Source organism: Montipora capricornis, chromosome 10 (assembly GCF_036669925.1).
Source record: "Montipora capricornis isolate CH-2021 chromosome 10, ASM3666992v2, whole genome shotgun sequence".
Classification (NCBI taxonomy): Eukaryota; Metazoa; Cnidaria; class Anthozoa; order Scleractinia; family Acroporidae; genus Montipora; species Montipora capricornis.
In genome coordinates, this window is record NC_090892.1 from 56616209 (window position 1) to 56628078 (window position 11870).

At 41.3% G+C, this 11870-nt stretch overlaps 2 protein-coding genes across 2 annotated transcripts; both read right to left on the reverse strand.

The window, feature by feature from the left end:
* Positions 1 to 5259: 5259 nt before the first annotated feature.
* LOC138021062 (uncharacterized) lies at positions 5260 to 7475 on the reverse strand. Its single transcript, XM_068867936.1, has 3 exons — positions 7406 to 7475; positions 6453 to 7115; positions 5260 to 6263 (listed from the first exon to the last, which is right to left on the reverse strand). The coding sequence occupies exons 1-3, from the start codon at positions 7473 to 7475 to the stop codon at positions 5260 to 5262; spliced, it is 1737 nt and encodes a 578-aa protein (XP_068724037.1).
* A 2229-nt stretch (positions 7476 to 9704) lies between these two features.
* LOC138019128 (alpha-1A adrenergic receptor-like) lies at positions 9705 to 11616 on the reverse strand. The gene has a single exon (XM_068865800.1). It carries the CDS (start codon positions 11514 to 11516, stop codon positions 10329 to 10331), a length of 1188 nt encoding a protein of 395 aa, XP_068721901.1. The 5' UTR covers positions 11517 to 11616; the 3' UTR covers positions 9705 to 10328.
* Positions 11617 to 11870: the final 254 nt, after the last annotated feature.

Here is an 11870-nt window from a genome sequence, read left to right on the forward strand (position 1 = left end):
TCCTTATCCTCGTGTTTACGTTTCAAGAAAAAGGATTTTTCTCATGAATGTGAGGCTAAGGATGTATCAAGTATTGTTATTCAAATTTGGGCGCCATTTATGCAAAGGGTCTATGATATTTTTGATATTGGCCGCTAACTGACCAAATTTCAGGTTGAGTAGAGGACATGATTCCCTGCTAGCGGAGGTCCCTTTTCTTTTGCGTTCGCTGGGATGACGAGTACGGGAAAAGAGACCTCTCCCATTGGTCGAAACTCACTGTGTTGAGCATGCGCAGCGGTTACTTAGCGACCGAAGCTTCACGGGATACTTTATGTTGTGTGGGCTCACGTAACAACAGCGGAATTACTGTAAAGGAATGCGCGGGACTCAGCTGGCTCAAGTTACGGTTAGCACTGAAACATATCATTAAGCATGCGGTTTGAAGAGTTCCGTCCAAGGTCCTGGGCTGGGGCCCGAAAAGCCAACCGCTTGTTTGGAAAGCCGATCTTTTAACATATTTTCAAGGTAACAAAAAGAAAGATAGCTGTAAAGTTTGACGAATTAAATGCTCTCCGTTCTTGAGTTTCAAAGGGAAAATGGCCCGTAACATTTCGAAACTTTCGAGAAACGACCCCCTGGACTCAGCCCAGCGAAGGAAAAAGAAAAGACACCTCTGCTAGCAGGGAAAGGACGTGAGAACATGACGAAATGTTTTTAATTTTCTTCCAAAAAAATCATTCCAATTCATTCCAATTTTATTCCTGCAATGTTGGTACACACTTTCAATTCCGAACGACTCGGGGTTGTAACGAAAGTGTTACAATAACGGGAAAAAATATTTTTAGACGACGTTCTCGTTGGCGTCGTCATCATCCTTGCGTAAGCTCCTTAATGTCTTCTTCATGGAAACTATTGCATTGTATCGTGTAAATAAGGTTTCATTTAAAAATTGCAGTTATATGTGTCTTATTTCGCCTGTGGAGCGCAATGTGTAGTATGTAGTTTGCATGTGCGTTAGTCATGCACGTACAGGTGCAGACAATTGTAGAGAAAGATAAAGGAGACTCAGAAAAAAGGTTTTCTTTCTGATAGTTAAAAGATGTCGTCAATGAGTGGAGTTCCGAAAAAAAGATCTTTAATTTTAAGATTGTTCCGTTCTGAATAGCTAAAGCGTAGGCAAAAGTAAAACCGAAAAAATCCCAAGCACCTAAAAAACTGAAAGCTAACACGAAGCTATTAATACTGTGCAAGAGCACAATGTATCAAGATTTATATACAAATCTCGAGTTCTTTTCATACAGGTATATCTTTGGGCTTTACTCAAAGTTATATTCTTTATGAAGAGTCTGCTATGTTAAAGGTTGCAATAAAAAATTTATTTTAAAGATATTCAAGCTTTCAAAAAATATTATTTAGTCGTTGAGGGATAAATCCTACAGAAAAAAAGCTATGTTTTGATGTTGAACAGGAAGAGTTGCCCTCAATGACTAAGTCACAGAGGACAACCGGAAGAAGGGAGTTCCCCTTTTAACTTGCCCGGACACGTTTTCGTTTCTATCATTAATGTTGAAAATTCGCGAACAGTAACTGCCTTGGAACGCGAAAAAATCGAACAAAGCCTGAAAAAGGTATTTGCTCTAGCAGGCGACAAAGGATTTTGCCGGTAGAATATATCATTGCTCCAAGTGTATTCTTATTCCATGCCAGTTTTCTTTGCCAAAACCTCAACTCTCAGGCAGCTTTTCATTTGAAAAAACATTAAAAGCAAGGTGATACACCATAACACCAAACCCGGAGTGGCCACCACGCCACGCATGTGCACAACCATTTCACCTGGTGGACAGCAGTTTCGGCCTTCATTTGCCAATCAACTCATTTCAAACTCTGCAAAGATTGATAAAACTCCAGACCATTTTTTCAAACTCTGTATTGAATATATCTTGCAGATATTTTTGTGAATCGACGGAGCATGCGAAATCTTGTTGAGATAACACGAATCTGTCCGTCAGTATAGCAGCTTCATTATTTAATTTTTTACGTCTCAATTTAAGTAAATAGGGATCAGTAACACCAAAGAATATCACCCGTTCCAGAGCGACCATTTCTGAGTCAGCTTTAACGTCGGGAGGCCATACGATTTTGTCAAAATATCTTGTGAAAACTTATCATCAAGAAATAAATGGAATGTCTTTGCCTTTTTGCTTCATATGAATTTCTCAGGCTTGATTTCAAGACAAAAACAAAAAATCTACTTGAAGATAATCAGGTGAAAAGGAAATGGATAAAAATACTAGTTGATTCGAATGAAACATGCTACTTTTGTTTCAAGAGCTTCTCTGACTTCCTGATGTCCATCCTCTCTTATCTCCCGAAATTAGCATTTGAATTCTTATTCGGCCGGTAAGTCGTCTATTGAAGAAAATATTGTTAGTTTAACTTGCAGATGGTGTTGAAGAACCTCAATGGATGGGACAAAAGAACAGTTTGGGAAAACGACAGGTGGATGGTCAAATTAACATTTCACAAACACAGTTTATCAAGCCTCTTCAAGACTCACTTTTATTGAATCTTACTTTTTCTAGGAATACAAAAGATCTTTTACCGTTGAAATCACCTCTCACTCCGGCAGCTGAATATGTATATATATATAAAGTAAAGACATAAGGCAAAGATCAGCTGTCGCTACACCGAGTTTCACGCCGGTTGGCGATCTTCAGGCAACTGACAGGTCAAATTTACTATAAGCGCATACAAACAAATAATGGTGTTATATTACATGACGACACTTACTAAACATTTCAGAGCGTCTATTATTAAGAAAGTTCTTTGAACAGCCTTTCATAATCATAAGTTTTTCCTCTAGGCACAGACTGCAGTTAAGTAGATCCCTCGAGCCGACAACGTATCACCCCCAGGAGGATCGCAAATGGATCCACAGTCCAAGTTGAGGAGAAATTGAGAGAAAGTTACAGGAAACTCAACACTGGACAACTTTTGGGGAAAACTGTAATTGTCCTGAGCGGGATTTGAACCCACGTTCCCCTGATCACTAGTCGGGTGTGATGGGGATAGGGATCTACTTAACTGACTCTTTACATTAATTACCCTTGTCCGCCTGTGAATCACATGTTGATCCAGCGTTATCACGTAGAAAACTGGCCCATTAGGGAGTCCCACGTAAATGCCACACATTAAGTGATCAATCAGCCATGTTGCCAGCATGGTTGTCCTGATAGTGTAGTGGTCATCACACCCGACTAGTGATCAGGGGGACGTGGGTTCAAATCCCCGCTCAGGACAATTACAGTTTTCCCCAGAAGTTGTCCAGTGTTGAGTTTCCAGTAACTTTCTCTCAATTTCTCCTCAACTTGGACTGTGAATCCATTTGCGATCCTCCTGGGGGTGATACGTTGTTGGCTCAAGGGATCCACTTAACTAAATATAACTGCCAGAAATACTGAAGACCCGTTGAGCTCCACACTTTAAAGTAGCATTGTAATGTTTACTTCTTGAGGGAAAAAAACGGAATCGGAGTTCCACGATGATAGTCACGCGGTCACACTATGTTCGGTTTCGTTATAATTGTATTGCGGAGAAGGTTTTTAAGAAGTAAACATTAAAATGTGGTTTTAAAATGTGGAGCTCACCGAGTCTTCAGTGTCTCTAGCAGTTAGCGTATATTCCCCTCAAAAAGTCCAATTTCAGTCTGAAATTCTCTTAATTTCGAAAAACAAACAAAGATGCCCCTTTCGTAGCTTCTGTGTGTTCCATATCTGTTTGACTAATTTCCACCATAAATGAAGGAAAGATGCCGAACATTCGAATATAACACTACAGGAGAATGAGGACCGAAAATTAAAACAAAAAAAAATTGGAAAAAAAAGAACACCCCGGCCCCGGCCCCGCGTAACATCTGGCCCCATTTGTTCAAAAGGTAGATAACACCATCCACCGAATAAATCGCTATCCATTGGATAGCGCAATTGGTTTCGCTATGACTTATCAACTGGATAGTTATCCACCTTTTGAACAGCTGGGGCCAGATGTATCTTTGTGCAACTCCCAAAGATAATGGCCAGCGGTTTTCCTTTAGTTTGCTGCACCACATTTTCCCAGATTTACCCCAGAAAACCTAAGCAAGTGAAACGAATCGGCTCTCAACTTTTTTTTTACACTTTATACCGTGTCTACGACAGATTTTTTTATGAAGTTGTAATATATATATTTAGGTAAGCCTAAAAATATAGAAAGCCGGAGCTGGAGGTCCAACCTCGATTATTATTTATTTATGATTTTGTTTTCAAATATTTTTATAACGAGTCTTCTTACCATACTACCAGTCCTTCCTGGTGCTCATTGCTATAAATTAGTCTGTTTTCCGTTGTCCTTCTTGCTCTTTCATCGCCAACTGTTTTTCGTCATCATTCAGTTCAGTCTGTTTTCTCGTTCTCTTTCTTCAGCTGCTCGTCACTATAATCTCGTCTCTCTATTCGGGCTCCTCCTCGCTCTCTCTCTTTCTCTCTCTTTGTTTGTCACTGATAATTTGCCTGTTTTCTCGTGCTCTCAGTCGCTCCCCTTGAGCATCGCTTTCTCTTCGCCTGCTCTGTTCTCTTCTTTCTTTGTACCGCATATGAATTTAAAAATACTTAGCTTGTTTTTTGGTTGTCTTCAAAATGTTTGCTTGTTTTATCAAAACGCAGAGTTCGAAGTGCTGGCCATGCAACTTCCCGCCAAAAAACGCGGGTTCCAGCAGAGTGAAAAGTTGAACTTACGGAGGGACGGTTGTACGACCAAAATTTCTCGCATGGATAGGTTACCGTATTTTCTAAACATCGTGCTCTGCGATTGTACGTTGACTTACTTCGGCAAACGTGTTTTTTGTAAAGTCAAGTGTGTGTGTTGTTGAAAAACAAGCTGGCTCCCTGTCCTACAACTGGAATGTCGAAAACGCCAAGCATTTATTCTTCTAGATCCGATAAGGAAAAAAAAATAAGCGGTGGTCGTGATTTTTCGCGTAGAATGGAAAGGTCGAGTGCCATCGAGAAACAAAAGCTAGCGATTAAAATGCTGTCACGTTTACAGAATAATATCTAATATTTTGAAGGAGAGACTTGTTTTTCCTAAACTTCAGTTTGGAAGGAATGATCATCCTTAATAGCTTAGAATCTCTTACAATAATAAAATGGCGTATAGTACTGTGAAGATTCATCTATCCGGGAATATGATAGTAGGCGAAGCATAAACTTGAATACTCCGGATATTTTGTGGACTTACTTTTCATAAGCTTTCGAGCTCTCCTGAGCTCTTGGTCACATGACTGGTGTTGTTGGTGACGTCATCCTCGGAAGTAGGCTGGAAATTCGATGGTTTCCGAGCGGCCTCCCTCCCTCTGTTCCTGAGGAGGTTGGTCCAGATGGGGGACAAGTTGTAGCGGCCTCCGTCCTTGTTGAGTGAAGGGCATAGAGTCCGAATGTGGATGGCTTCCTTCACACCTCTTTCAAACCACCTCGGTTCAACCTCCAAAATCTCTGCGTTAGCAATATCGATGGAATGTCCCGGTTCAGTAGTGTGTATGTGCCTGGACACCTTGGAAGTAGAGGAGCTGGGGCGTCTGTGCTCCATGAATTGGGCCTTGAACGACCGTTCTGTCTCTCCTACGTAAGATGCCGGACAATCCTCACATGGAATGTGGTAAACTGTACCCGTGACTTGGAGTTTGTTCATTTTGTCCTTAGGCCTGACCAGTAGTTGCCGTAAGGTATTAGATGGTTTGAAGTAGGCTGGGATGTTGTAGCCTTTCAGGATTCTTCTCAGTTCTTCAGAGAACCCACGGATATACGGCATGACGACCGGGTATTTCTTCTTGCTGGTGCCGGATGATGGTAGTGTCGCGGCTTGACTTGAAGGCTGTTGTTCCTCAGCGGGCTGTTTAGGGTCTTTCAGAAGCCAACTAGGGTAACCATTGTAGCTCAGAGCAGTCCTGACATGATCAATCTCCCCCTCTCTGTCCTTGGGGTCACTGACGATGGATTCCGCGCGATGGGCCAGGGTCCTAACCACTCCCCTCTTATGTTCCAAGGGGTGGTTACTCTCAAAGTTGAGGTACTGGTCTGTGTGCGTGGCCTTTCTGTAGACTCTCGTCTTTATGGTACCATCCTCATTGATCACGGACCACGTGTCCAGGAACGCAAGGGCTCTCTCCGTGTTGTTGTCTTCGGAGTGGGTCTCAACTTCTCCCTCGGTGGTCCACTTGATGTCATCATCTATGCTGTTGAGATGGTCTGTGAACTATTGGGCGTAAGCCTTCTTTAGTTTCGTATGGGTGTCGTCAACGTGCCGCCGCCACCAGGTAGGGGGGTGCGCGACCGTCGCGATGGCCTTCTGTTCAAAGTCCTCCATGTACAGATTATACACAATGGGGGAAACTGGGGACCCCATTGCAGCTCCATGGATCTGTTGGTAGAACTGACCTTGGTACAGGAAGTATGTACAGGTCAAACACAAACCGAGTAGAGTCACAACATCCTTGGGGGCCATGGGGGTCCTATCCTTCAAGGTGTAGTCCTCCTCGAGCTTCTTGTGGATCAGTACAAGGGCTTTGTTAACGGGAACGCTGGTGAAAAGGGCTGAGACATCATAAGACCTGAGTTCTTCGTCTGGGGCGACCTGCAGGGTTCTCACTTCCTCGGCGAAGGCTTTGGAGTTCTTGACGTGGTGTTCAGTTTCACCGACTAGGGGTGACAGGATATCGGCAACATAGCGGGCGATTTGGTATGAAATCGTCCCTATCGAGCTCACAATGGGGCGTAGTGGGCAGTTGACTTTGTGGATCTTGGGTAGACCGTAGAACCGTGGGGCCTGGTCACACGTGGGGTACAGTTTAGAGTGCAGGGCATAGTCGATTACCTTGTGGTCCCTGAGGTCTCTACGGGCTATGCCGAACTCCTTCTTGTATCTGCTAGTGGGGTCTGCTTTCAGCTTCTTGTAGGTCTTGGTATCGGACAGGATTGCTTGTCCCCCGTCTGGACCAACCTCCTCAGGAACAGAGGGAGGGGGGCCGCTCGGAAACCTTCGAATTTCCCGCCTACTTCCGAGGATGACGTCACCAACAACACCAGTCTTGTGACCAAGAGCTCAGGAGAGCTCGAAAGCTTATGAAAAGTAAGTCCATAAAATATCCGGAGTATTCAAGTTTATGCTTCGCCCACTAAAATGGAGTATATTGCTTCAATGAGATTGTCGAGTATTTTGGGCGGCTCGATTTAAACTCTTAGCTTGATTCTGATTGGTTAGATTCAACTTAAAAAAAAAAAAGAGAATTTACAGCGATTTAAATTTCTTCCACCTTTATTTGAGTCTGTCCAGTTTATTGAAACACGATTAATAAATGAGAGGCTAGATGAAATATCGTTGACGTACAAACCCGACAGAGAAAAGTTTCCAATTTCTGCTGCTATTGGGTTACTGTCCATCATGCTATCATCATTATCCATGCTGTATTCACCCAGCACTTCAAACAGGTGAAAAGCAGAAGGCTGAAATTTTTTTGAAGCTAAGACGACGCTGTCAGATAAAAATTTGTTCTTAAATATATTTAAATTACTGAAAATAAGAAGCAAAGGCCATTTTGCTGTAATGCTGCCAGTCGACGCGATTATCCATCTTCATAAACAGGTCTTTTCGGATTTTGCAAGCATAATCTCGAAATTTAGTTAATACCTCACGTGGAGCAATGAGCAGAATGCTGCACGAACTTGCTATTAGCCCATGGTTACCTCAACATTTTTCCATTTGACTCGTCTAAAAACTGTGCGATATATATATTTTTTTTGAGAAACTTCAATGGACTAAGCTGATTAGAGTAAGGATATTTTGAAAAATGGAAAGTCGACACTCATACATTGTGCATTTTGACGAAAACTGAACCTGGCAGTAAGCTCGTCAATCGAATGCATGCTTATCTTAATGGGAAAAATCATTTGGTCTTTCCAATGTCTGTTCAATATGCACAGGAAGGCGATTCTATTTCAGCACAGGGTAATTACGAGCATAAAAGAACAATTTAAGCGCTTCGCAAGAATTAAAAAAAAAAGTCATACAAGCTACAATAGAACACGAGGAAAAAATCATAATCGGTGGATTCCAATATTTTGCATGAAAATTGCCCTGGATTTCTTCCTTTTCGTTGCTTCCCTGGTTAAAACGTTGTTTACTTTGTGTGTTAGGATGAAAGGTGTAAACTGGGAAGAAAAAACGTCATTGGTGTGAGCAGCTGATCGCTGCCAAACATTGCAAAAACACAACAGTTTATGTCAAGCAACAGCACGTACGTTGATATCATCCTAACAAATGGGCACATAACTCTTTTAGCCCTTCAACTTGGTGAACCCATTATATGACTTTTACGTCAGTACAATCGTTTCGGATGAACATTTATTCATAACCATTCAAAAAACAGCTGTTAAAGCAACGAAGAGCGAATATTTTAAACGCGATTTGCATTAATGCCTTGACAAGGTGTATGGAGATTTTTCAAGTGTCCAACCCTTCTTAGCTTTTTCCTAATCAAAGCGGAAGGACCCGGAATTCGTGTTTGTTGTCTCATTTTGGGTCCATTGTTTACAAATTAATGGAAGAAAATATATTTTGCTCAGAAACTCCGTGTTTGGCTCAAGTTCAACAACAAAAATGTTATCCATAAGAGAATATTATTTTCCTCTGCTCCGGCACAATACAAGTGGCTTCTGGTTGAAAGGATCGACTGAAGTTTCAAATTGTAAGCAGCGCGATCTACGCCACTTCCGAATTGTACTTTTACAAGTAGAAATAAATAAATGATCTTGTCTTAAGTAATATACAAAATTTTGACTTGAAGCAAAAGCATTGGTTCACTGCATACCTACATCTGTCAACTTAATTTGCTTCAGTGACTAGGGTGCGAAACGGCTAATTATGGAAAAAGAAAAAGAGAGAGAAACTGAGGCGTTTTGCTTAAAGTGAGAAATTAAACTTCAATTGATCGTAAACGATGTCTAGCGAGCATTTGCGAAAAGAATAATTCTTTCCTCGATTAGAGAAAATGAGCTTACATGTGCGAGTTAGACTACAGTTGCTGAAACAACAACGATGCTCTGAATATGTTCTTCAGGGTTTTGTTCCTTAGGGAAATAATAGGAAAGGTGAAATAAGTCAATCCGAGAATTATCGTTTGTCGAAAGCTGTCATCGAGTGAAATATCTTTCAATAAAAAAAAAGGAGCCGAGAAAATGCTGTAATATTGCATTCATAGTTAAAAAATTCACGGCCTCTCTGAGAGAGTTTATTTCCCGGCTTCAAATGAATAAGGCAGATGTTACTTTGAACTGTGAGAGACTTTCAAAACTAAAGGAGAATTAATTCACCGCACAATTGATCACACTGGAACAATATAGCGGAATTAGAAAGGATTAACACGAAAGACTCTTGAAATGAACGCAGAGGAAGACTGCAACATTTAGTTAACATTTGCAACATTTGACAAATACACGGAAGAAATAGTGTGTTCTATTTGAGCAATATTTGCTATTGTTGGCTAAAATATATTCAAACTTTACGCCGATATGATAAAGTGTACTTTTGACAGTGCATTATTCCGGCCGGATAATTACCCGTCGTCGGGAGTTTCTCCATCCGAGGAATACGGATGGCAAAAGAAAATTCAAAAAAAGGACTGCAAATTCTCATTCAGTTGCTCTGTCGATGGTTACCTTTGGAGAAGGCTTGTAAAATAGTTTTTCATTATTCATAAAAAAAAAGATCGATACACTGTCGATACACTCTTTTCAATGAAGAAGCTTGCAGTAAACAACCGCCTTAAAATAGGTTCCTCAGTCCAAAGTCGTTAAGCAGATCTTTGCGCCAAACAAACGCCTTACTCGTTTGTAAGCTTTTTCGTAAATTTTGACACTTACTTCCCATGTAAATAAATCGATGGTTGTGACTACACATATGCCCACGATGTTTTTGTTTTTACGAATACAATTTTAATCAGTGACGAGATGAAAACTACCAGTCGGCGCAAAATTGTAATCAGCCTATAATACAAAACAATTAGATTTCCTTGCTAATGAATATTTTACGTTAGAAAAGAAAATACGTGTTTTCATTAGCAAATTCGACACTGTAAATTTGTATCGTTCAAATTCGTGTAGTGGAAGAAAGAGAAAGCCCTTTTGCACCAATCTGATTAACACATGTATGTAACTAAATAAAGTGCGAAAAATGCGCTCCTCATCGTTTTTCCCTTCGCGAGGCAAAATTAGAGCCAGTACGTTTTTCACGCGTACCTTTTCGCAGGGTAGTTCTAGCTAAATCGATTTAACGTCCTCGTCAGAACTTGATTCCTGAATATCTATATGTGGAGTCTTACCGTTGCTGCAATTGTCCTGAGCAAAAGTTACCACCGTAATCAAGTCTTCACCTCCAGAAGACGACCTCTGAGCGTAGCGTTGCTGTCTTCGAATAAAGATGCGTAGAAAAATGTCCTTAAACGCAAATCTGAAATCACTGTTGAAGCTGGAGTAGATAATGGGATTAACTGCTGAGTTCAGTAATGGAAGAACGTAGGCAAACACAGTAGCGATGAACTTCTGTGTGCTCGGATGCATATCCCACAAATGCACCGGGTAAAATTGTATCGTCAACATTATAATGAAGAATGGAAGCCAGCAAATGATGAACGTGCCGATAACCACAGCGAGCGTTTTGGTGGCTTTCAACTCGCGTATGATGGATCTTCGTTTCTTGCGTTCTATCCTTCCAACGCTAGCGACGCTTGGCCGAGAATCGAGTTGGGAGTTATTTTCGGTTGCTTCTGATAGCTCCATGGCCGTTGATTTTATGGATTCCAGTTTCTTAGCCTGTTTGAAGGCCAATCGAAAGACCAATGAGTAGTTAATAACAAGAATAGTTAGGGGTAAAAGAAACCCCGCGGTGATTGAGAAGAGGTAGTAATATTTGTCCGATTTTAGGCATTGTCCGGCCGCTATCGTTTGCGCGTTTTCTGTCCACTTTGTGAACGAAAGTGAAGCAATCAGTCCTGAGTATGCCCAAACAAAAGCGATAGCAGCCATTCCTCTTTTTTTGGTCATGATGCTTCTGTAATTTAACGGGAATGTTAGTGCGAGAAATCGATCGATGGATATCAAACTCAAATTTGTGATTGAGGCGCACGAGCAGAGAAGGTCTATAAAAACCCAGAATTCGCACACCTTTATTCCGAGATTCCAGTATAATGAATTGAGGGTATGGTGAATACGGAATGGCATCGATAATGCCGCGATGAGGAGATCTGACACGGCAAGCGAGATGATGAAATAATTCGTCGTGGTTCGGAGCCGTCGATAACTAAGTATCGCTCCTATGACCAAACAATTCCCACAGACATCGAGGATTAAGATAAAAATGATGAAGCTTGCTTGCGCAATAATGTTTCCCAGACTGAACACAGCACCAGTGTTGCCGATGTTTTGGCTGGACGAGTTAGAAGCATTCATCTGGGCAACTTGGCATTTGCTCCGCGGCTTTTCGCTTCAGTCAGGGCAGCTTGAATTGGGGCTCCATGCATTTACATGCCAACGCCGAGACTTACGTCAATCTGAGTGTTCGTCTTCGAAGCTCTCTTTAAACTTGTCGCGCACTATGACATCTGCTTTCTGATTCGCTTATTCTTTCGATGTGTCCGATTATAATTTAAATTTTGCATTTTAATATTTGTTTGTCAAAACTTCTCTCCCAATCAAAAGAAGACTCATTCCATGGCCAGGAGGCAGCTTGCCAAAATATTTGTAAATTAGTAAAAGTGATTTACTTTAGTTGAGTAAGGAAAGTTTTCATTGAATTTGGGAGAA